This window comes from Equus przewalskii, chromosome 3 (genome assembly GCF_037783145.1).
Source record: "Equus przewalskii isolate Varuska chromosome 3, EquPr2, whole genome shotgun sequence".
Lineage (NCBI taxonomy): Eukaryota > Metazoa > Chordata > Mammalia > Perissodactyla > Equidae > Equus > Equus przewalskii.
The window spans coordinates 45,189,563-45,216,515 of record NC_091833.1 but is presented as its reverse complement, the minus strand read 5'-3'; the positions used below and the strand labels follow the sequence as shown (position 1 = coordinate 45,216,515).

Below are 26,953 nucleotides of genomic sequence, written 5' to 3'. Positions count from 1 at the left end.
CTCTTTAATATTTCTCTGGCCACTTGCTCCAGAATAACTGCGGGTGTCCTTCCCAGACAGGCCACTCGCAGGCGTCCACCTGAGCATTTGGAATGGGCAAGAATAAAAGCAAAAACCTGACACCTTTGCCGCTGCAGGTGCACAGAGCACTGGAACCCTCTGCATGAGTGTGTAATATTTAGTAGGTCCTGCAAAGGGAACAAGCGTAATTTAGTTAAGCCACAAAGTTGAGTGAAAAACAGCATGTTGCTATTATTGTTTAGTCAATTAAATTGTCCTCTGTGCTTGTAGGAACTGTTCCACATTTATTACCAGTGAGATACACACTCTGGCAGTTTCTTTGCTTCAGATCGTTTTATATTTAGCCCATCTAAAGATTTGAGAACGAATGATGGAAGACATGGTGATGAATTGTCAAGCTTTTCTAAGGATTCAGAAGTTCTAAAGTTCCTGCCAGTGACAGATGGTCTGTCCTTACTCATCGCTTGATCGCTTGTCTTCCTGACAGGACTTGATTCCCCCCCCACCCCTTTTTTGCTCAATTCCCTTCAAGTAAGCTCAGCTCCTTGGGAGGCGAGGTAGTCTCATTTGTTATAACTACATTGCTATATATAGAGGCGGTAGCAACTCTATATGATCAAGCACCATGCTTTGTTGACATTATTAATGTACACACATATAACGGTAAGAGAGAAGCATGGGAGAAGAGGGAGAGAGAAACAGATTACCAAGGAAAATCCACACTTTCTTTCTTTCTGTTATTTTGATAACCACACACTAGAGTCCCCAAGGATGGTTTTTTCTTACTGACTTGCTACTTTCTTTTGATAGCCCAAGCATAATGTGATCTTTTGGGCAGTGTTTGTTATCATTATGGCAACAAAATATATATTTTTTTTAGGACCTTCAAATATTTCGTAGCAATCTAAAAATTTTTGAAATTTTGCATTAAAAAGTAGAATTAGTGTTTACCAACTCGCTAGACATTTATAAAAATCTTCAGAATGAGACCAAACAACTCTAACAATGATGTACTTAGATATAAAATAGATTCCCACTGTCAACAAAAAGAAAATTTCAAGTTGCTTAATCCCTTTCATTGGCTCCAAATATGTTTACTGCTGAAATAGGATATGTGCTACTTAGGTAAGGAAGACGGGGAAGGAAACGATTTTCCCTCTTTGAGTTCTAACATAACTGTGGAAAGAAATATAAGGTTTAAAAAAATTCTAATGTTTTACAATAGCTTCTTAGTCCTTTATCCAGAAGTAATTCAGTCCTTCAAGTTAGTAATGCCACCAGTTCAATCCAGCATTACTTCAGCTGAAGTGTATTGAGTGGAAAGGGATTAATATTACTAAAAGACATATAAATTACCGGATGAATTGATTTGAGATTTACCATGTTAGTTGGCTTTTGTTGTCTACACAAGTAGCTGAGAAGTTATTTTTTTATGTAAATATGTCTCTCCTAAAAATTTTCGTTATATATTAGCTCAATTTGATATGTGATGAGGAAAAACAGCATTATTGTTGCTTTTTATCTTTTTTAAACTCTACAGCAATTTTGTCTCAATTATATATATATATAATATAAAATGTACTACTATTATATATATGTGTATAATGTACTAGTGTATCTATACTAGTCATTTAAGTGAAGGAACTCAAAGCCTACTGGGTTTCCAGGGTCTACCCTATTGGACTCTCTGTCATCTTTTTATACCCCTTGCTAAATGCTCCTTCAATTACCTGATGTCAGTTACCTTTTTAATTAGTGACTTTTTCACATTGCTCACTTTTAGTAACATTCAATTATTTAAAAAAGAGAACTCACGCCAGCGCTTTGGTTATGCATGAAGTTGTTAACCTAGACCTAAGGAAATGATATTCCTCTTTCAGTGGACAGTTCCTCAGATAGGGAATGGAAGCATTAACTGTCTGTGTACAACATAGCAATAAAAAAGTTTCAAAGCTTCCTTATAACATGGTTGCACAGTAATACACAGATTTTAGTTGTGTATACCTATCTATTTTGGTATATAATGAAAGGAAAGGGACATATCTAACTTTTCATTCTTAAGTACTTTTCTAGTATAATTTGTTTTTCTTCCCCAAAGAAAAATAGTCATTAAAAAAAGTTCTGAATATTCAATATTCATGAAAAGGTCATCAAATATTTCATGATTTTGAAATCATGCCTTTATAAAGTCAGAGAATTTAAAATTACTCTAATGAGTTTGTTTGTTAAAATTTATTAAGGTTAGAAAAGGTTGCATAGCTGAGGTTAATGAAAATGCATTGCATTCGATAAGATAGGCTAAATTACTCTAACAGGTAGACCCAAAATGTAATAACACCTCAACATAACATGTTTCTTTCGGGGTTAGCACAGTACTAAAGCAGGAAATAGGGGAATGAGGTCTGCTCTATGAACTTGAGCTTTTGTGGTAAATGATTTATTTCTTTACTGCAGTCATGTGCTAATAATTTTTTCCTTGTTTCGAATTTATACTGCTGTGTCTTGTATTTGAGTACTCATGACTCAAATGAGTACTCATATTTGAGTACTGATGACTCAAAACCAAAGACACCAGTGAGAGAAGATTACTCCCTGCTGACCCTAAGCAAAGGAGGGTGGTCGAGTGAGTAGAATCATGTCCTTGGATGACAGATTTGCCTTTCTCTTTTACATAAACACGAGATTGACTCTACGTCTCTATACTGTTTTATACTTTCGCCTGAAAGTTTATTTCAAGACAGAGAGTGTGAAAGATGTGTAAGTTTTATGGTCTAGACAAGTTATCAATAAGTTACTCTTACTTTCCACTTATTTCATAAATGCTGTTGCATGTCAGCTTTTCACTTAACGAATTCTACAGGTTAATGCAGAGTTTTTACAACCTGAATTTTTCTTACTCTGGCCACATGGTACAGATTATCTAAACAAGGGCAATTTAAGTTAAACTGAGTCATCTCTTTGTCTACTACCATTATTGCTTCAGCAGTGCTTTCAATCTATATCTTGGCTTTCACTTCTCTTTTCCCTGAATTCTCCCTGTTTCCATATTCTAGTCATGTGTTTTTTCCATATATAACCATTTCTCTCCATTTTATCCAGAGAACTACTTTCCTTATACTTGAGTCTCTGTTTTGTGTTTTTAAATTCATATGGAGTTCCCACTTACCTTCTAACACTTTTTATTGCTAAGAAATTACTGATGATTTGTCTCTAAGATGATTACAGAAAAATAATCATAAAATTGGAAATGAGGGCTGCCATTACTGGTATAAAGTGATTTTCTTTTTCAGCTAAAACCAAAAACTGCCATGGATCATATTTCCTACATTGTTTCACATGTAAATTGAGTATGCATGTATTTTAAAAAATGATAATGATGTAACTTAAAAATAGATAATATGCCTTTACTTCTATGATAACATATTATCTATATACCTCATATGGATCAGTCCAATGTATTCTGAAATTATATAAAATTTTTACCAAAATTTAAAAAAAACAAAAATTCTGCAAATAATTATACACTTTGAGAAAATATTGACTCACATTAGAAATATCTTTCCAGTTGTATTTATCGTGATTCAATTCATCTTTCAGTAGGCATTTCTCAATGGAACAAAGAATAACCACCAAAATACAATGTATACTTTATGACAACTCCTTGCTAGTTGATAGAAAACATCTTCATTTAAAACTCAATCCTTGGGTATTATTGGTGAAAAATAACATAATAATCTTTTATAAAACAGTCTCACCTATTATATGCCTTTATGCCCCGTGCCATGCATCATAAGAACATGTCTTAGAATGTGTATGAAAAATTGGATAGACTGGAGACTTTCATACAAAAGCTAACTTTTTTCGCCTAAACGAAGGGTCATTTAGAATCAATTAATCCAAAATTTAGTCAGCCAAGATTACTGTCAATATCTTATTTGCTTTTCTTTGTACATGTTTTATTTCTGTTCATGTTATTAGCAATCTAAAAGCTACTGAAATTACCCACCCATACCTTAATGCTAATATAATATTTGTTGCTTTTACTCTTTACATTCAGATGATTTTAAAATTGGATCTCCTTAGAATACACATGCACAAAACTTTTCAGAACATAGAGCAATTTACTCTGTCAAGGCAATAGCAAGCATACACACGGGGAAGTATCAGAAGGTAAGAAGGTTAAGTTAGAGCCAGATTGTGGAGAGATATGTACTTAGATATTTATTAGGTAGATAATAAAAAGCCGAAAAGTTTATTTGGAATAGGAAATGTGATTTGAACTCCACTCTCAGTTAAATCGGCATACAGTATTATTTATATTATTTTTTTCAGTTGAAACCTATGTTTTCCTAGGCTTTTGATGAATTATAATTTCAAACTTGGTTAGCAAATCTACAATGTATCTATACATCAAAGAAAAATGCTTCTACAGTGTTTTACTAACAGTTTTCCATCTTCAATTGAATAACGAAGACCTTTCTAACATCTAATTCATTTTTTGCCATTTGAAATTTGGTCTGTTTTTCGTGACTAATGCTTACTGATGACTGGTTTGTTTTCTATTCTAGGTTGTGGAGACTAATTTGGTTGCCTTTGACTGTCACTGGATCATTATAAATGAGGTAAAGCCAACTAGACCTTTTTGTCAGTTCTGGGTCCTGTTTTCACATGTATAGTCACAGCATTCCTATGGCCTTGAATTTCTAAAAGGAAACAACACAAAGTAAGCTTCCAGTTTACTGAGTGAATGCTGTTAAATAAAAATAGAATGAGGAGTTTTTAAAAATTATAAAGGGCTTTGTATGAATAAAATAAGTGCAGTACACCTCCCCACTGAGCATCCTCTAGCATTTTCCGTTGGCACACGCTGCCTGCTTTGGGAGATCATCTTTATGAAAAGTACAGTTCTTCTTTGTAAGCAAAGTGAATTCCTCCCAGTGGAGTGCTTGTGTTCCATTTGTATTTTAATGTTATTTCTAGAACTTTTATATCACTCCCCCTTTACACAAGGATTAAATAGTTCAGCATATGAATATGAATAAATAAGAATGGATTTTTTCTTTTCATAAAGAAATACTACTGTTTTAAAATCCATCAACTTGTCAAATTCCTTGTGAAAGTTTTTGATCTTTGTAAAGATAATACGTAAAAATTAAAAATTTTAAAATTTTAAAATTATGTTGAAACATGAGAGCCCTGAGAACTAAGTTGTTCCATTAGCGCCTGCCTGTCAGAGTTGAAAAGGACAATGAGCACATCAGTCATGGACAAATAATGAGATCACGCGGGTTTGTCCTCAACAAGACCTGGCATTCAATCGTATCTATTACTTATGAATAAAAATAATGAGTTATTTGTCAACAGACACTAAATATTGAATTATAGAATAATACATTTTGTCTCAGGGACAAATAGAATTTTGAGTAAGAATTCTGGTTTTGCAGTCAACAAGATAGGCTCAATCCTGGCTATAAAATTGGTTAGCTGTGTTACTATGGTATATAGTATAATCATCCTGTGCCTCAGTCCTTTTATTTGTATAGTAAGTGTAATAACGTTTACTTTGCGGGTTCATAATAAAAATTAAGTGAGATATTATCTAATGCTCTTATTAACACAGTGCCTGACAAATGACAATAAATGGTACTGCAGAAATGATTGTAGCACATTAAAGTTCACAGATCACTTGCTCACACATTATTTTGTCGAATACTAAACATTATTCTATGAAGTATTGAGGGAATGAGGTACATTGAGGGGAAATGATTTGCCTCTCTTCACACAGCAAAATAAAAACGATTCCCAGTTTCAAGTCGTTTCTCCTAACCACACTTCATTGATGGAATTTTAGCCCCATTGATGGTTCTTTACTTTGGTGTAAAGATACTGGAAACATCTTACAAGCCTGTTTTTGATCTGCCAAACTTTAGGTCCACATGATTTGTCACCGTAATTTCTCATGTCAAATTAAGATGTATTCTTCTGAGATCCCCACAGGGAACATGTATGTGTGAGATCTGCTTTGCAATGAAGTCTTTATACCTTCTAACTTTCTAATATCTCTCAATTTTCCATCTAGAAAGACTAAACAGCAGGATAGAGGGAAGGGAAAAGGGAAACTTTGCAAACCGTCGTAATAACTTTTCAAATTAGATATTTTCATTTCTATTTTTTCTGCAAGGAATCTAAGATCCAAATAAATTAAACAGTTTGCCAAATATTACACACCTATTAAATGGTGATAATGGGATTTAAAACTTAGCCTTTTCCAGTGCAAAGGTTTGGTTTTTTTTGCTTTGTTTTCCTTCATTTGTTAATTGTCCTTATAGATTATAGTTTCAAAATTTCTGCTCCCTCAATTTTAATCTTATGGGAGCATTTTATCCTATTAGTTTTGGTCTTTAGTTTAATAATTTTCTAGATTACTATTTTTTGAAATAGAGAGTCCTCCTAATTTCTTATTTTTGTCTCACCCACTTAATAATGGGGAACAGACTACGTAGATTCCCTGATGTAAAATAAGCTGGAGTCATTTTGCATGTTCACATCAATAGAGCTGGTTAAGAAAAAGTACTGATTTCTTTCCCCCTTAGAGACATAGATCAATCAAACCAATTAATACTTATAATCATTAAATGGAAATGCCCATTCCCTTCTATTCTTTGGTAAGATTGCAGAAGTGACCCCTGAATTAATTTTTTTACATATCCAATTTAACTTCTAAAACTGTACCTGAATCTTAAAAGTATGAACCCAGGTAGAGCTCCCCAGAACACCAGTGGTCATCTGTCTACTGCTTACGTGTCGACTTGTGTGTGGAAGAGAACACTCCTTCATGTTACACAGAGGAAGGCTGACTGAGTAGACGAGCATGTATTTCAGTGGTGATGAATATCTCAGAAAGAATAGCGGTTTTATATTTTGCTGTATCTTTCATAAACATTATGACTCATTTTGGGGAACTTATTAAAGTTCATTTCTTAAAATGTTAGGAGGGCAAATACAGTCTTTAAATGGATGTTCCATAATTTGGGCCACTATTCTGCAAAATAAAACATCCACACAAAGCAATCTAACCAGTAAATAACAATACGTGTTAGAAGTATGGAAGACAGTGTAGAAGACCTCAATACTTTTCTCCTCTTTCACACTTGGGTTTTCTACTGTAATCTGTCATAGCTATTTATAACTTCACCTTTACCATTACTGAAACCCTGTCTCTTTTCTACCCACAGCCTCCTTACTAGTCCTTGAGCAGAGGTGTCATTTCTTTTGGACAAGTCAGTACCTCTTAGCCTTTGAAAAATGCAATGTTCACAGCCCACACTGTTCATATGGATTATTATTTTTATAGAAACTAGGTTAAAACTCAGAGATTAAGCGTGTTTTCTGTATTCTCATCCCTAAGAAAAACCATCATTGTCCAGTGTATCTGTGGTCAACGCTCTGTTAAAAAACAAAATTCAATTAAGTAAATCTGAAGATCTAATCGACTTTATTCTACCATTTATTAATTGGCAGCATCCCATCTAGCAAGTAGAGATACTCCAAGGAGCTGCACAAAATGGAAGACATTTATAAGCAGAAAGAGGGTGGGGCAAGAAGGTATTAACAAAAGTAAAGAAACAATAGTTTCAGGGTGGGGCATCCTCTTTCGGAGGAAGGGAAGAGCATGGGTTTCATCATGCAGATTACCTCAGTAATGTTAGTCAGGAAATTCCAGAGTGGTCCATTAAGATTGCATTCCTGTGGAAGGTGGACACTGCAGTGGGGTCAGGTGTTCAGTCTAGGTTTGGGATCATGGGCTTTAGCACAAGTGACGCCATTTTGGGCCTGTGGTTTTTCTCTTTAACAACTCTTACTTCCACATGATTCCATTCAGCCACCACATTCTCTCGGAAATATGCCTTAGGAAACTTGACTCACTGCCTTTTACTTCATTTACAGTCTTGTTTATACAAATTTATAATGTATTAATTGTAATTTACCCTAGATTCAGTGAAAGAAGAAACATGGATTTCTGAAATTTTCTAGGAAGCTAATAAACTCCAAAAGTAACAAAAACGACAGCAAAAAACCCAACAATGTGCAAATGTCCATTTTGACTGAACATGGAAATCATGAATCTGTCTAGTTTGGTTTGTGTAGTTACTATTTTTGTTGCTGATTTTAAAATGGGTTGCAAACATTTATTTAATCTTATTGCACCAATAGTTTTTTAGAGAGGGATATAAATCAAAGTTGGCATTATGCATCATGATACAAATTGATGTGGAAATGTGAAAACAATATATTTTTTTCATTTGCATTAAGTGTGCTGTAATAATGAGAGGCTGCGCTAGCTCATATGGTGTCATCAATCATGTGTTAGTAGCTGGTAATGGTATTTATCTTCTCCCTGCAATCAGTGCATCAAGCTCAGAACAGCCTTTTCAAATAAGTATTGTCATCCCTTCAGGGTCCTGAAGCAGATGGCTCAGGACTTTATTTAAGTTTTACAAAAGTTAGAAGTTCAGATCGGAAGATATACACTGTTCAGAGCTGCAAGAAGCATAATGCTATATGTCCGCTGCTATTCCCTGATAGTGCTGAACCTGACCTTTGGTGTCCTGACTTCTTATTTAAATAATTTTAAGTCAACATTCTATGTTAATCACTGCGGACTTCTGCAGTTAAGGGGAAGATGTTGTTGTTGAGATGAAAAAAGCCTATATGTGTAATGGATGTTTTTCATTTTTCCTAGTTTAGTGATTAATTGACTGCTCGCTACTGATCTGTCAAGCAGAAAGTTGCCATTCTGCTCCTCTTCCTGCTGGTATATAGCCTACAGTTGGTTTTGCTCCATATTTCAACATAATGTTTGTGTAATTATTTCACATTAATGTTAAACTTTATGGAAGCATCAGAGGATCATCTTTGCTAAAGCATGAAGAATATAAACATATTAGCAAAAACAACAACAACAAAAGCATAATCTTTTCAAATCACACCACATGGTACACGGCTTCATATCATTACTAAAATCTGTTTTATTCAGAATTGTTAAAGTTATTAAAACATCACGGTGTCTAGACTTAAAATTTCAGATATCTATGTTCAGAAGGTAGTTTGGTGAAACCTTGCCATTCATTCATTCAGTTTTTCATTTATCATCAACTTTTGAATACCTACTAAGAGCCAGGAACTTCCTTAGATGCTGAGATAAAAGAATGGGAAAAGGAGGAAGGGATCCCTTCTCTGAAATGGTCTATACAGTGTAGCTTGGCATCTGATCTAATGGATTTTGAGAGTCTTTCCTTCCCTGGAATTCTATTAATTTAAGCTTAAAGCTGATAGCCTACAAAGATTCAGGAGTGATACAAACCTCCTGAAAGATTTGTTCCAGGAAGTGGCTCTTTCTGGATGGAGCTGTATCCCTAACAGATATTTAAGCTTTTTTCTTCCTTCGCTCTTACACAGTTCAGGGTTCACCCTACATTAAACTATCACAGCAAAGTGAATATGAATATTTTCTGGGATATATTGACTCGAGTCTTAATAATTTTTGATTATTCATTTAAATTATTTTTGGGAAAAAACACTGTATGCCTTGCTCCTACAGAAGTAAAATAGAGAAAAATTTGGTACACTAAAACATAGTTGTTCCTTTTTTATTGCAAGATTAATTCCTATTTCATAAAAATACCATTCAAATAAAGACTAGAAAATGGACAAATAATTTTATAATTTAAATTCTTTAAATTCTGTAAGAATCAGGAATTTCTGTGTGTCTTTATAGAGATTAGCACATTTGGTAGCACTGGGGCCTTGGGAGAGTGAGTGTTTGGTGAACTAGTTCCTCACATGACTACTTAAAAAGATCAAATGGTTTAAAGGTCTTTAAAATTCAGAGCATTAGAACAATACAGATTCTAATCGATTATACAATAGTTTCATATTTTAATACAGAAGTTCACTCGTGGATTTTTTTTCATTTAAAAAGCTCTCTTCATAGACTAAGCGTTCGCTTGGCTTTCAGCATTTATATAACATTACATCTGTCACTCTTGAATGCACCTTTTGAAATGCAGACGTAAAGTTCTGTAAATATAAAATAGCTGCCTAATCACGTTTTCATATCACTATCAAACTATTTTTGAGATCAGGTGTCAAAACTGAAACTGCAAGTGAATTTTTTGAGACAGACTGTTAGCTTTCTTCAGAATGGCAGATTCTTTCCTCCCAGAAAATTGCTTTATTTTCCCTTCGCCAAATAATAATAGGCAAAATATATTCAATTCAAACTGACATTTCCTCAGATATAGTTTAGTTACTTAGATACCTGAGAACTTCAGCTTTTGGAACCTATAAAAGGTAATCATCCGTTTTTACGGATTTGAAAATAGTCTTCTTAAAGACATGGCGCTTTGTCAATGGTTTTATCATTCCTTATGGAATCATCAGGCTATTAAATGCTGGAATAATATATCTTTATAGTTTTAATTCTTATCATTCATGAATATTAATCTAGATAATTCCTTTAAGGAAATTTGGATTTCTCGCATACTTACTCAAGAGAACATCTCTTTTGATGACATTTATAAATTCATAGTATGAATAAAGAGGATTTTAAATGAAGAGCCTGGACTCTCCCAGATTCTTTATTTATAGATTGAGAACAACAGTCTCTGAACCAGAATGTGGTTTTTAGTAGAAAATGAAATAATTGCTAAAGTGTTTAGCATTTTGCCTAATATATAGCAGGAACTTAGTTAATGCAAGTTTTTATTCTAATGTGCTGATTCACAGTTCATCATGGGGGGAGCAAGTAGAAACGGTGTTGTTTGATAAAATGTTGATAAATCTTAGTATTGCTTAAGAAAAAAAGACCACAAGTATAACAAAATTTAGTTAATATCATGAGAAAAGCGGTAGAATTTTTCACTGCGTTTTAAATGAAAATTGCGCAATATGGAATTTGGAAAAATGTAAATACATTGAATAGCAATATTAATTAACTTAAAAATATTTCCACTTAAAGTTCAGGTTAAAATGGAGTTGACAGGACACTGTTTAATTCTGTTTTGAGTGTAGATGACAGAGAATTAAAAAGTGACCTGTTTTTGCCGGACAGAATTTTTGGTGGCCAGTGAAATGACACAGACTAAAGGAAAAAGAGGGCATTTTAAACTGAGAAAAGCCATTTTTTATGGTGCATTAAGGATTAATCGACCAGAAATCCAGGATATTATGCTGGATACAGCTGATGGCAGGTGTTATTTTATTTTCAGCAAATCTATATTTCAGAAAGATCATAAATAAAGGATGAATTTTAAAGCTAATATATGCTATAAGGAAGAATACTATGTGATTAGTCCAGTAAGGAAAAGAAGAAAATTTACACCTGTAAATAGTCTTTTACTCTTTCATTATTCTGCAATAATTCTTTGAATCAAAACTGAGAAACGTTCACCATAGTCCAAAATTTATCCCGTGTCAAATCTTTTATTTCTATTGCCATAAGAATCTGTGGAAACCAATAATATGTTAATTGCAAAGGCTTTATTCTTTTAAAAGGTTCCAAATGGACTCTATGAGCACAAACTGCTTTAGTAAAGACCCCCTTAAAAAGAAGATTTATTCTATCTCTTCTATTCTGACAAATTCCAGTTAGAACAGATGTATGTTATAAAAATATTATTTCATTTTTATTACTTCTACATCCATGATTTAACCAAACCTTAAAATTTAAGTCTGGAGTTGGTAGGTCAGGGGAGAAGGAAGCATAAAATTCATTTCTTTGAGTTTGGCAAACACTCATATGCAAAGTAACATGAATTTGGATAAAGAGCATTAGGATTCTTCATTCACTCATCTGTTTCACACTGTATTAATCAACAGAATTTTTCATCTTTATGTCAAGGCCACAGTTATATCCTTATACATTCAGCGGTTAGCACTTTGTTTAATCCATTCCGTACACCGATAGTTCTAAGAAATCATTGGGAAAAGTGTTAAAAAGTAATATTCCCTCTTGCTCTCTCTACTTGCCTTATTTAAGAATACCATTTTTCATTGCTTAAAACAATATATGTTACTCTTAACATTTCGACTATCTTCCTAGGTACTCAAAGTACCTTGAAATCCATTAATGAATAATAAAGTATAATAGTCACTTATTTTGTGACCTTTTTGATGTTTAGACAACAAATATTTTTCCAAAATGTTCAACAGAATAGATTATAAACTTATTATTAATAAAGTTTATTTAAGTCAATTGCTGCATTTGAGTTATTTCATCATTAATGTATATAATTTAAAGCACAGACAGCACCTACAAATGAGTTGATCATTTTAGTGAACATGTATTGTTTTTTTCACGTGAATGTGTGCTAAGCCTTAAGCAAATGTATTACAGTAACAGAATCCCTTAGCTTTTCTAGATGACAACTCATTAATAGTTTTGTGTTTCTGTTACTTTATTGAAGCATTTCTTATTCTTCCATCTACTATTTTATCTTATAGGAAATAAACGATGTGGACGTACAGGAACTTGTAAGAAGGTCAATTGGAAGGTTAACCATCATTCGGCAGACATTTCCAGTCCCCCAGAATATAAGTCAGCGATGTTTCCGTGGCAACCACCGAATATCTTCAACATTGTGTGATCCAAAGGATCCATTTGCTCAGAATATGGAGGTATATTCTAAGTGCCGCAGTATTTCTGTCAAGCTGCTTTGTTGGCCGGTTGTAGAGAGAGCTTTTTGAGTTGCATTAGATTCAGAATTATACACGTTTGCATTTTCTGAACTATTCTCCTCCAGTAGTTAAATAAGTCTGATGGGGAGAGTGTTAAGAATTCATGTCTTTGATCCTTTTGACCTCATTGTAGCAAAATATCTACTTGTTTAATAAAAATATAATGAATAAAGGATATTTTCTTCTCAGCAAGTAGGTCCATAGCATTTCCCATGATAGAGTTTGTGATTAATACTTCTTAATGCCTAATTCCAAATTATTAAGCTAATAAATTTACTTGAATTTTCTGGCATAATGTGCACATAGAAATTTGTTTTTCTCAAAGATTAGTCTCCAATTTGAAGAACTTCACCAAAAAACTATTTAGCAATGCAAAAATGCATAGTGTTATACAGTCATAACCAAATCAGATGGGATATAGCTGAAACCTTTGATTTTCAGAATACAACAAAGAATTTGAAAGTAAATAAATAAAATCTCTGAGCAGCAAAACAGAGAACACCAAGCCCCTGCAGCTTACCCGTAAGGATGCCTTTTAAATACTCACTCGGAGCCTATTTCTTTTTTTTAAGGAAAATCCTATCAGATATTTTTGTTTTATTTCTCTTTACACTGGCTATCTCACTATGTCAATTTGAAGCGGGGGGGGGGGGGGGGCGGGGGATGGTTACAAAAGGCAGGCACATCGACAACAAGCAGGGTGCCATAAGGAGCACTCTCTAGCAAGCAAGAAACAGGAAAAAAGGAAAACAATCTGATACACTAATTCAAATATCCTATCAGTGTAGGCCTTTTCCCATAAAAACAACTCTGTGTCATAAAACAGTGCCTAAGGGTATCACTGTAGTGTACTGCTAGCATATTAGTTAATATTTAAACAATAACCTTGAGATATCAACAAAGATCAAAAAAACATAGGATATATTTTAGAAACCTATTCTTTTAAAATGATTTATATCAAAAAAGTTTTAGTACTTAGAGATGTTCATTTTGAACAGTGTGAAAATATAACTAGTAGGAGAACTAGCTTATCCTTAACAATACTATATAAATAAAGTGATTTTGCAAACTACTTCTTTTGAAAGATAACTCCACAGCCTCCCCATCTTTAGTCAGCTTTGAATTTTGTTTTAGATGAGTAACCATTTATCGAACCATTTCTTCATCTTATTACCATTGTAACGGGCAGTATGTATTTGCCAGGCAGCTGGCTCCAGGATCATTGCCCATAGAACTTTCTGTTCTTGTTTAAGCTCTTTTAGAATAGGTTCCCTCCAGAACCTGGCATCATAAAATCACATAAAGTAATCACCTGTCCTTACTTCCCCTGTCATACCTCCCACAGTGCTGTGCACCTTTGTGGATATTTCTGGATTTGAATGTAGTTAAGGAAAAGGCAATGGTCAAAGCAAGCCACTCTGAACCCTAAACGAGGCCTGTTTAATTTTTATTGCCAATCTTATTATAATGACCCATCTTTTCATATTAATTGAGCATGAGTATAATTGATGTGAAAATGATAGAATTTTAGATAGAGAAAAACATGGAAGGACTTGCATTTAGAAAATTATGAGAGATTCAAGGCTGTTCCAGTCAAAAGAAGCAGCAGGAAATGTAGAAACTGGGAAAGCAGAAAGTCGCTACACAGTATTTTAAAGCACATTCACCTAAAAGCATAATCCTTCCAATTCAATTAATGAGGTCCTTGAAATCAGGGAGCAAATATGTTATTTATCTTTAATTCCCAGACCTATCTGAAGAATTAAGGACGTACAGGAAGCACACCCCCCCAGCCCATATCGTCTGCTTACTCCCCTCAGGCCCACACATGGAAGAAAACAGGGCAATTACTTTTTCTTTGAGGATTTATTCCATATTAACTTCTCTATTTTATGCAATAGAATTTGACTAAATGTTTAATATATAAAAGGAAAACTGACAGAAACTTTTATATGTGAAGATTTATATAATTGAGTCTAAATGCAGGGCTCTTGAATTTAAAATGTTCCACTAAAACACAGCATTTGATATAGAAGCTTGCCTTGGTGAAAATTTTCTCTCACTGAAGTTAAAGAAAGCAACAAGAAAAATACTCACCGAACATTTGGGAGTAGAGGGTTCTGAGAGGCCCCCAAGAAAAGTAACTCTCTGGATATGGAGTCCATGAAAACAAATACAGGTGAATATGATCTCAGACAGACTCACATCTTATCAGTTGGGTACAATTAAAAAAAAAACCTCAGAGAAAATAAAAATATGACTCAAGTGAGCTCTAAACATAGAAACCCCAACTATAAAATCGCCTGTGTGGAGATTTCTGGGTGGTTATATATTTTAATGTACCCACAAAGTGAAGTAAGATGTAGAAAGAACAAAAAACAAATTTCCTAAATCTTTAAATTAGTGCCAGGAAGACTAAAATCCAGGATTCTCTGAAGGGGCAAAATAAATGTGAAATAAACCTGTTAGCTAGAAAGAGAGTTTTTAGCAATATATGAAGCAAGAAGGAAGTAAGACTTTTACTGATTGGCGAAACTAATGTTAACTTGGCCGCTAATGGAGAGAAAATAGAAACATTCAAATCCTTTTGCTTCTGTTTTTTCCATTTAAGAAAAAGTGTCTTCAAATGGGAAAGGTTAGAATAAAAGTCATTAAAAAAATAAACCACTGGTTTAGAAAGAGCAGGGTTTTGGAGATGGTGAGTGTATGCCTTACTGCTTTAAAATGAGGCCTGAAAAATAATTGCTCAGAGCAGTAAACAAACCAGCAGATATGGTCACAATATTACAATTTAGAAATACTAGAGAAATACTTGGGAAGAGGACCTGAGTACCAGACATTGGTGTATTGTCCCAGTTTTCAAAAGGAAAGAGAAAAGATTCTAACAATCAGAGTTTAATATACTAAAAATTAATATTTAGATAAACTGTAGAATATACTATTAAATATATGGTTTGGGGCACTTCGAATAAGACAATAGGACTCCCTTAAGAACAAGCACTGCCAAACTAGATCCTATTTAATAATTTTTTTAGATTGGGAGAACACTATAAATCTGTTTATTGTATGTTGACTTTTATGTAGCGTTAGAAAAATTTTCTCATGAAATCCTTATGGGAAGACATTAAAAAGTCAAGATAGATTCATGTCATTCAAACATTTCACCAAAACGTTCGTAAGAACAGAAGACAGTCAACACTCTGGCTTAAGATTTAAAAAAAACTTCAAAATATGTTAAAGTCTCATTATTTTCTTCCAAAGTTATAACATATGAGTTTCCTTAAAATTAAAAATATTTCAAATAATGTACCAGTTAAATTGCTTCATTTTTTTCTCCAAATCTTCAAGCCAAATTGGTATGCCTAGAATATGGCTCAGATACATTCTGTATCTTTGAGGACATCTGGTGTCTGCAGCTTACCACGGGGCTTCTTTTACTCTCAGTTTGAGAAATCTGGAACTATAGGAGTATTCATCCACACTGATAAATATTCTACATTTGGAGTCCAAGGAACTCTATGGTCATCCAAAGATTCTGTCCTTGGACTTAATATTTTCAAAATGTTCATCACTACACAAATGAAAATGAATAAAGTATGCCCATCAGATTTGTAAATGACATAAAGCTAGGAGAGAAAGCTTATGTTGTCTTACATAATCAAGATCCAAATTATTAATCTTCTCTAAATAATAAGCCTAAAATTTTAAATTTCACAGAAACAAAGTATAGGTTCAAAGTGAATTACAGGAAGCCTAGATGGATGAGAGCTGGTTTGACAGCTGTTTAAGGTGATTAAGATGAAGCAAATTTGGTGTGAGCATAGCACAAGTCGTATTTGCTCTGAGCCATTCTAATGCAATCTTGGTCTCTATGTCAGAAGTATTTTGCTAAGATCAAGAGAGATAAGTCCTTATGCTACATTCTGCTAGTCAGATCACCTCTGCAATAATGCGTCAGTTCTGAGAACTAAGCTTTTAACAGAAACATTGAAAAATAAGAGAAGGACAGAGGAAGAACACTGAGATGATGAGCAGCCTAGAAATTACTCCAGATAATGAACAACTGAAGGAAAGAGGATGCTTCAGGGCAAGTGATAGATGGTGTCGAATATTGGAAGGTCGTCACGTAGAGGAGGTGGGTGCTGGTGGTTCAGTGAAGTCAGAAAGCAAGTGTAGTGATGGTAAGGTAGAGAGAAAAGATTGGTCAGATGGCAGGATACAGTAGTTTAAGATGTTAGAGGAGGTGTTTGTGTCCAGTAAAGAGTCATGTGGGTTGGTTGTGGCCAGAGTAGAAGTGAAGATCATCTGTGTTGCAATTGTAGATTCTGGGAGATAGTTTGGGATCATTGTGAGGAAGGGGTCAAAAACCGCTTGAATAAAGAGTGACCCAGAGGTCAGTGGATGAAGGCAGAAAGAGGCTATATAGTGTGGGGTGTGAAAGATAATGAACCTCAAAAGAGAACAGGCACTTGCCTGAGAAAGAAGTAATAGGTGGAGTAATAGGAAGCTCAGAGAGTGTCACCATCCCCTTATGATCCCACAGTTTGGAATGTGGGCAAATGAGGAGAGGCAGTCATTTGTTGAAACATCTGTCACTTATAGAATACAAAGCACTCACCTTTAAGACTAGCATGGATGCTCAAAGTACAGGCCTCAAGGTATGCAAAACAGACTGGGTCACAGAAGTGTCAGGTTTGGAAGGAACCAAGTTGCCAGGTTTCTCACGTCTCAACTACTGTTAAACCTACCTGATGTTACACTTGACTTTTTTCCTTTGTCTTATTTGACAACTATCTACCAAAAACCAAATATGTCTAGGCTCTAGGTTAAGTCAAGGGGAAATAAAAAATAAGGGAAACAAAAGTACAAAGGGGACAAATATGTATAATATGTCGAATAGGAACTCATATTCTAGTGTGAAAGTCAGATGAAAAAAAATCATAGCATTGTGAGCTGCTTCCACAGAGGTCTGCACTGACTGTCATGGGAGATGAGAAGAGGAGTGCCCAGATAGACAGGGAAGGGGAGGGCCCTGAGAATTTGTCAGGGTAGGATTCACCTATGAATTGAATATTAGAAGAAGTTAACTAGTTGGAGAAAGATAAAGAGACATCAAAAGATGCCACCACAACGATCTTATCTACACATTTAAAGCAATCAGTCAGAGGGAGAAGCAACATAAAGTGAGAGAGGTAAGAGCAAGCAAGTTTGAGGCAGTGGAACCAGGAGAGGTTAGGAAAGGCCAGATTGTTGCAGATTATTGAGAAATCATCAAAATATCTGTCCTGGATTTTTTAGTACGGCCCACTCATCCTTCATGTTTCCTTTTGGGTTTTCATAATCTAAATCAGACTGAATTTTGATTCGTCGACTACTTTTAACTTCAAGTCTCTCTCTCCATTCATGGCAGGTTTCAGCCAAACCTGCCAGTCTCTCTAGTAATTATCTGGCAGCGGGAGGGGCAGGGGACTGAGGGTGAGAATAGCCTGCCCTAATATTTCCTCATAAAGAGCAAACTGGTATTACACATAGCGCATAAGAGTGTTCAATGTCTCTCCAAAGAAAGCCTATCTCCCATAAGTATTATACACATAAAATAATGCTTAACCAACACAAATGATTAAAGATTTACCTAGCAATGAAAGAAAACTCACAAGGCTCTGTTAGGAAGCACTTAGTATTAGTTGTTCATAGCATCAAACTCTCATTACCCTAATAGCTGAAGCTTAATACCTTTCTTTGATGTGGGCAGACAATCTCATAAGTTTCTTTCATGATTAATTATAACCAAAGGGCAAGCAACAGACTGTCTTCTTTGTTTTCAGGGAAAACTATGATAACAAGACACTTAAAAAATCTGAGAAAAATGTAAATGTTTTAAGATGTATTTAATTTTCAGAGCTATGTTGATTTCTCATTTTCTATTTTATGTTAGATTTTTTTCCTTCAGAGAGGGAATAATATAACATTTAACAGCTTTTATTGGCTTTAGCTACCTCTGGTTGTTTATATTTTCTAAATATTTCTAATTTCTTTGAAAAATAAACACAGGGTAAGTAACAGTAAGGATAGTAGTTCTGGCAAGAGTTGAGTCTAAGAGTGCAATAGATCTTGGCAAACATTTCTATAATTCATTTTTCAATCTATACAGAAAGAAGATAACACGGTAACCTTAGAAGAAAGTGTTAATATAAACACATGTCCACAAACAGTTAACAGTTTACGGTGTTTGTCTTGTTAATGAATTACAACACGTGTATATACCTAGATAATTTTGTATAGATCCTTGACCATTGTAATATTTATGAATGATGCTGTTTCCTCTCATTTTCTCATTACTGAATCCCCATAGACACACGCGTACACACAGATGGCTGCTTCCTTTTTCTGCGTCTCTGACACTCATCTTCCATGTAGGACCGAGTTGATATCTCCGTCTGAATAACCAGAATGCAAAAACTTGACATATTCAGAAATGTATTATTCAGTTTGCCCTTCCAATCAGAAGCTCTTAGATCTTTACCTCCTCAGAAAGAAATAAGGGCCAGTGATTTTCTAAGGTCTGATACTAACAGCCTTGCTGCGATCGAAACTTCTAATTTTTATCTTCTCTTTCACACCTAAATAAGCTGAAAAAGCAATTGAGGCATACAATCAGACAAGACTTCTTTCTCAGTGGCAAAATTGCCAAGGAAATGGAAAAAGAAAACTTCTGCTTAATAAATAACCCAGTAAACCAGCTATCTATGCCATGAACGGAAGCGGCTGAGCTGACGATTTTCTCCTTATTCTGACGGTTGGCGTCAGTGATTCTAATGACTGCTGTCTAATGTCTTTCCAGATTTCAAACCTTTACATATATGACACGGTGCTTCTGCTTGCTAATGCTTTTCATAAGAAGCTGGAGGACCGAAAGTGGCACAGCATGGCAAGTTTGTCATGTATCAGAAAGAACTCCAAGCCCTGGCAGGGAGGGCGCTCCATGCTGGAGACCATCAAGAAGGTAACTTCTGACTAGCAGCTCACTCTTCCGAATTTTCGTGTAAAGAGATGTTTGATGAGATATCTTTTAGAAGGATTTCTTTTCCTCATCAATATTGCTTCCATTCAGAGCAGAAAACAGTATAATGGAGGAATGCAATATTAAAAAAAAAAGGTCAAAAAGTCACGCACATATGTAAGACAGAGAGCCGTTATGTGTTTGTAAGGGAATTTCATGCAAGTAAAGATATAGTGGTTGAAATATTTTTTAATTGCTTTGGTTATGTTATTAGGGTTAGAAATGCTCAAATTAATTTGGTGCCTGTCATAAAGTACAAAAAGTTGGGGTTTTTTCCTTTAAACTACACCATCAACTGAAAAAAATAAACACTAGATCTAGCTGTTTTTCTCTGAGATCATACATGGTAAGACACTGGATATGAGGATCGTTAATTTATCTTACAGTAAAGATATAATTCGTAGGTAGTTAATATTTTGCAGCCTTGAGCCTGTTTTGGGTACTCAACGACAGTATTCTTTTTCGCTGCCACTTTGTGGCGTTTAGCCTGGCTGTGACCCGCTTTGGCTTAGCTACCTGTTCCATTCCCAGAAGGCAGTTTATGTTGTTTAGCTCCTCTCAACGGTATAAGCCTTCTGCAGTTTATTAGCCTCTTTGTCATGTCATCCTTGCTGGCATTTTCCGTTTGTCTCACACAGCTTCTTGCATTTCACATGAAATGATTAATAAAACAAACAAATTCCTCCTGTACCCTTTACATAAAGGAGACAGCCATTTGGAAGTTTATGTTCTTTATTTTACTCCTCCTTTTTCTTGCTGCATATGTTTGCCTTTCTCTCCTGAAACACAAAGAGAAATAGCTAGTCAAATGAAATATGAATGCATTTAGAAAGCCAGAGAAAACTCTAAAAATTTAACGCTAGAAATGAACCAGATGTACCAAAAACAGGAAGTGGAGGAAACAAATATTTCAAATGGAGAATAACCTGGATCTTTCCCTTGGTCCTGTCTCCTCTTTGGAAAAGAATCATTTTAATGACAATTTAGGCTCTTATCAACAGAAGTGCTTGAGAATTAAATGTGTTGAATATATTGGCAGAGAAAGATTTTCCAACTGAAAAATGAATAAGTCAAATCTAAACTCAAGGTGTTGCCAGAATCTCCCAGCTCTATCTGTGCAGAGAGTTGGCAGGTAAAATCCAAGGAGGTTGTTGAACATGATTCTGATCCTGCCAATTTACTAATTCATGGTTTGGCTGGGATGCAGGAGCCTGAATACGTTCATTCTTCTGCAGCCGCCTCACGAAGACAGAATAATAGTTTGGGAGGTTGCTTAGGAGACACTTATTTAGTGAGAGTCTAGGTAGGAGGGAAGGAGAGACACGACCATATGTAGGTACTTCTCACGGAGCAATTCAATATGTAAAATGTCGCTGTTAGAAAATTTATAATCAAAACAATGATTTGATACAATAATTATGAAATTTTATTTTGAGGGGGAATATTTGCATATTTGTCCCTGTAAGCTTGCAACCCAGTGGCACCTTTTAAAGAAATATGTCCATTTTATGTATCTAGACACAGTTTGGATGACATGTATGATTTCAAATGTTCAATTCCATTATTTTTTGTCTCACATTTCAAATTGACCTAAAAAATGGAGCTATTTTTTTTTCCAATCATATTACTTTGCCTCATGTGAGTGTCTTGGTCACCCTGTTTGGATGTCCAGGCTGATGATACTCCACACACCAAGAGAATTTGGGAGAAAATTTACTACTCACGCGAGTTCTCCTGGGAAGAATGTAAGCAGCTCCAGGCCTCCTGGGGCCAGGCAGAGGGTGTGGCTGGGCCTTTATCAGGGCTAAGGGGTGCGGCTGGAGATTTGCCAGGCTTAAATTTCCTACAGGTGTCAGAGAAGGAGGTGCCCGATGGGTTTTCTTAATCAGCCTGTCCAGATGTGGAACCAAATAGGAAAGGGAGGGCAAAGCTAAAAAAAGAAGTCAGCATCCAGGCATCACCACTGAGGTCAGGCTCTTTATTACAGTGGAAATCTTCTAGTGATAAAATTCTTAATTACGTTCGAACTCCCACTGCATGCCTGTATTAAGGGCAGGCTATAGACATTTCATAAAGCCTATGCGCTGCTGCAAAGAGACAAAGAAGTAACAGAACATATGTCTGCCCTTTAACTAATTTATATTCACATTAGGGGCATGAGACAACAGAGTTAAACAGCAACGCAGTTCACATAAGTGGTATCAATATACAGTAGAGTCCAGTAGAGGGGAGGCGGCCATTTCCAGGGCACTCTTCTGTTGTAATTTTATAATTTACTTTATGAATTGATATAATAGATGCCTCTACATTCCTCTTCTTTTTTCAAAAATTAGAGGTTAATTCTCAGTTATTTATTTCTCCTAGATATTATTAGCCCCCTAAGCCATTGATATTTATATGAATTTTGTAGATTAGTTCTGAAAGAACTATAATTTTTAAAATATTGAGTCTTCCCATTCATGAACATGGTGTCTATCCATATAGTCATTTTTGTATAGCACTCGGTAAACATTTATAGTGCTCTTCATACGTATTTTCATTTTATTTATTCCTAAAATTGTATAGGGTTTTAAGTATATGTGTCTGTGTGTGCATACTATCATAAATAGAGTATGTTTCCATTATATTTTCAAACTATTTATTGTGGGTACATAAGAAAGTGATTGATGTCTGAAATGTTTTGTAACTGACCTGATCGACTCTTGAAATTTAACTCCCGATTCTCATTTCTTTCTTTGTAATTTATTCTCTTGTGTTTTTCAAGTAGATACCGACATCATCTTAAACTAAAACTAGTATCACCTAACTCTAATACTTTACATCTTTTTAGAGTTTTTAAAAATCTTTCTTGGGGCTGTCTGGGAACACGACCTGCCAGGTGCACCCCGGAGCCCTGTGTGCTTCGGAGGCATCACATTTCCCTGCTCCAAGTGAGGATGCTAGGTCATCTCCATCTCAAAGATATAGGTAGAGGTGAAGATTCCACCTCTACAGGGGAGCTGCAGCAGAAGCTGACCTGGCCTGGAGGACACCTGCAGAATCCTGCAGCACAGGATGCATTATCTTCCAGCTCTCCTCTGATGCATTCTTCAATTATTCCTCTTAATTTTGATATTAGTTCACCACTGACATATGGCACTCCCAACTCTTGGGTAGAGGGAACCCCTAGTCGTGGTGTTAGGGATACACCCATGAGGCAGAGGCCTGACCTGGGATGTGGCACAGAAGGGTGTGCAGGTGAATTTGAAGTAGGGGTCAGCAACAGAGGCTACAGTGGCCAGGAAGCAGTCGCTAGGCCAAAAACTTGTGATTTGAGGAAGAGATGTAAATGTGACAACGTACAAAGAAAATTTTCAGATATTTCTTCAGTGTTTTATTGGCCCTCTGGCTATAGAAGAAGAAAATGTTGCCATAGATATTGCTGAAACTCTGTACACGCAACAACTTGAGGAGATGAATGTTATTAGGGAGCCATTTTTAAATGTAAACTGTGAACACAAAATTATTTGACAAAAGTCTGTACAGATAGCTCATATGCTACCCACAGAAAGTTATTCCACGTTTTAACATGGCCATAATGAGATCTTCTTTGACGCTTTCTGTGACTCAATCTTACAACATCAGGTTCGAGTAAGACCATTCAACGTGTTGAAGACTAAGAATATGAGAAAGCTGAATGCAGAAGACATTGACCAGCTCATCACCATCAGTGGCATGGTGATCAGAACATCCTAGCTGATTCCCGAGACGCAGAAGTCCTTCTTGCAGCTCCAGGTGTGTTCCCATACTGCCCTACTGGAGCTGGACCATGGCCCAATCACCGAGCCTGCATGTGGGTGTGCTGCCTCATCGCCCACAGCATGGCACTGGCCCTCCATTGCTTCATGTTCTCCCCCAAGCAGATGATCAACTTCAAGAGACTCCTGAAGATACGCCTGCCGGGCAGCCACCTCACAGTCATCCTCTTTACTCACAATGATCTTGTTGACAAGGTTTAACCTGGGGACCTAGTGAACATTACAGTCGTCTATCGAGCTATTCCCATTGTGTTAATCCAAGAGTGACTAATGTGAATTTTGTCTACAAAGGGGGCCAGCCCCATGGCCGAGTGGTTGAGTTCACGTGCTCCGCTTTGGTGGCCCAGGGTTTCACCAGTTCGGATCCTGGGCGCGGACATGGCACTGCTCATGAGGCCATGCTGAGGCAGCGTCTCACACAGCACAACCAGAAGGACTCACAACTAGAATATACAACTATGTTCTGAGGGGCTTTGGGGGGAAGAAGAAGAAGTAAAAAACAAAGAGAAGATTGGCAACAGATGATAGCTCAGGTGCCAATCTTTAAAAGAAAAAAATATACAAAATCCACATTGATTTCATTCATTATCAGAAAACGGATGCTAAACATCTGCATGAAGAAGCAGAACAGAAGCTTTTTTCAGAAAATCATTTGGAATTGCTTAAGGAAACTTCTAGAAAACCAGACATTTTTAAGAGACTTGCTTCAGCCTTGGCTCCAACATGTAAGAACACCAAGATTTTTAAAAAGGGAATCTTGAGTCTGCTCTTCCAGGGAACAAAGAAGGAATTTAGTCACACAGGAAGGGGCAGACTTCATGCTGAGATCCACATCCTGCTGTGCAGTGACCCTGGGACCAGGAAGCCCCAGCAGCTGTAGTATGTGTCCAGCCTGGTCCCCTGGGACCAGTACACATCTGGGCAAGGCTGCAGTGCCATGGACCTAAGAGCATATGTAGTGAAAGGCCCTGAGATGAGGCAGCTGGTTCTGCAGACTGGTGCCCCTGTCCTGAGTGACAATGGCATCTGCTGTATTGATAAGTCTGAGAAGATGAATGAAAGTACAAGATCAGTATTGCACAAAGTCATGGAACTGCCGTCTCTCTCCATTATTTGTCAGCTCAACACACACGCCTGTATCCTAGCAGCAGCAAATCCTGTGGAGTCTCAATGGAATCCTAAGGAAACTGCCATTGAAAATGTCCAGCTACTTCCCAGGTTCTTATCAAGGTTTGATTTGATCTTCCTTGTGCTGGACCTGCAGAATGAAGCCTCTGCCAGGCGCCTGGCTCACCACCTCGTGGCTCTGTACTGCCAGAATGAGGAGCAAGGGGAGGAGGAGTTCACGGACAGGGCAGTGCTAAGGGACTACACTGCTATGCTCATGGCACAGTCATGGCTTGGCTGGGGCTGGAAGCCAGCCACGCTCTCCTTGAGGCTTATGTAGACGTGAGGAAGATCAGTTGTAGCCGAGGAATGGTTTATCCCTACTCTCGACAGCTGGAATCCTTAATTGGCTTAGTAGAAGCCCACACTAAAGTATGATTTTCAAACAAAGTCGAAGCAGTTGATGTCGAAGAGGACAAACGCCTCCATCAAGAGACTCTTCAGCAGTCTGCACCTGACTGGCGGGGTGCAAATGCCTATTCTTACTACAGGAATGAGTGCCACCTCTTCTAAACAGAAAGAAGAATTTGCTGAAGCATTGACAAAACTTATTTTATCTGAAGGCAAAACACTAGCTCTTAAGTACCAGCAATTTCTTGAAAATATTTGGGGACAATTTAACATAGTAATTACCAATATGTTTGGAGAAGCACTGTGTCCCTCAGCTGCTGCTGACTTTTTGACAGTGACTGAAAAACTGTTCACTTGTTCTGAAGGTCTTGCGGCCATGCTGTGTGTTCTGCTCGTCTGCACCTGGCGTTGCACTTGCTTACTTGCTTCCATGAATGTGCAGCTTATGGCCAATCAGCTGCCACCACTGCCATCAATAGAAATAGGTTCCTTTTTCTGTTAATTGAGGTAACATTGGTTTGTAACATTACATAAATTTCAGGTGTACACCATTGTTTTTCAACTTCTGTATAGACTACATTATGTTCACCACCGAAAACCTGGTTGCCCCACATCTCTGTACACATGTGCCCCTTTACCCCTTCCAACCTATCCCTACCCCTTCCCCTTGGTAACCGCCCATCTATTCTCCTTATCTATGTGTTTGTTTGTTTGTTGTTGTCGTTGTTTTATTTTCCACATATGTGTGAAATCATGCAGTATTTGTCTTTCTCCCTATGACTTATTTCACTTAGCATAATACCCTTGAGGTCCATCCTTGTTGTTACAAATGGCAACGCTTCATCTTTTTTATGTCTGAGTAGTATTCTCTTGTATTTATCCATTCATCCTCTGATGAGCAGTTAGGTTGTTTCTAAGTCTTGGCTCTTGTGGATAAGGCTGCAATGAACATAGGGAGGCAGATCTCTTTTCGAATTAGTTTTTGTGTTCTTTGGAAATAGATTCTTAAAATCCTTACTTGGCCTATAAAATTTTTCTAACTTGAGTTCAATTTCCTTAGTAAAGTGTAAATTTTCCTTTTTGTTCACATTTAAGTAAAAATACTGTGCCAACTAGTAACATAGACAGCAGAGATTATTGTGAAGTGTGTTTGTTAGCACCAGTGCTTTTAATTTGTGTGTGTGCACAGATAGCAGGATGTCACTATTTTTTGAAAATAGCAGTCTGGTCGTGCGTTTTGTGCTATACCTTCTACTACCCATCACCCGTCTGCTGGGGGTTTTTGTAATGTGACACGAGGCTTGGCCAGAGCTCCTTTCCCTGTTATCACACCCAACTGCAATTCTTCTAGAAGCTTGTTCTCAAGGCCACTGGAAGACCAGAAATGAGTGATTGGAAATAATTAGGTTTTAGGCTAACTTCTGCCACTTTATCTTAATATATAAAACTTTTTCCTAAATGATAGAATTTTAAAAATAATAAAATAAAACTTCTTTTGGCTAACTACCTTAGCTTCCACTTCCAAACTTACATAATTTTGGTGATAAACACTATCTTGCTTTAATAAAAATGCCACAAAGGTTTTGTTATTAACTATATTGAGGGTATTATTTGAGAAGATATTTTTTGAAATTGTGTAAAGAATGTACCCTTCCATTTTTGTTTTACTACTTTTTCTACTTTTTTTTTTTTTTTTTTTTGGTGAGGAAGATTATCCCTGAGCTATCATTTGTGCCAATCTTCCTCTATTTTGTATGTGGGATGCCACCACAGCATGGCTCGATTCCACCCCCAGGATCCAAACCTATGAACTCTGGGC

General features: G+C 36.2%; 1 protein-coding gene and 1 pseudogene across 1 annotated transcript in view; both read left to right on the top strand.

Annotated features, from left to right (window-relative positions):
* GRID2 (glutamate ionotropic receptor delta type subunit 2) overlaps positions 1–26,953 on the top strand; it is a 1,375,518-nt gene that overhangs the window by 821,378 nt on the left and 527,187 nt on the right. The window contains exons 5-7 of the mRNA XM_070612619.1: positions 4,590–4,643; positions 12,526–12,699; positions 19,601–19,762. Of these exons, the coding sequence (XP_070468720.1) occupies positions 4,590–4,643; positions 12,526–12,699; positions 19,601–19,762 (390 nt within the window). The remainder of the gene's footprint in view (positions 1–4,589; positions 4,644–12,525; positions 12,700–19,600; positions 19,763–26,953) is intronic.
* On the top strand, positions 22,756–25,636 carry LOC103553454 (DNA replication licensing factor MCM4 pseudogene; annotated as a pseudogene).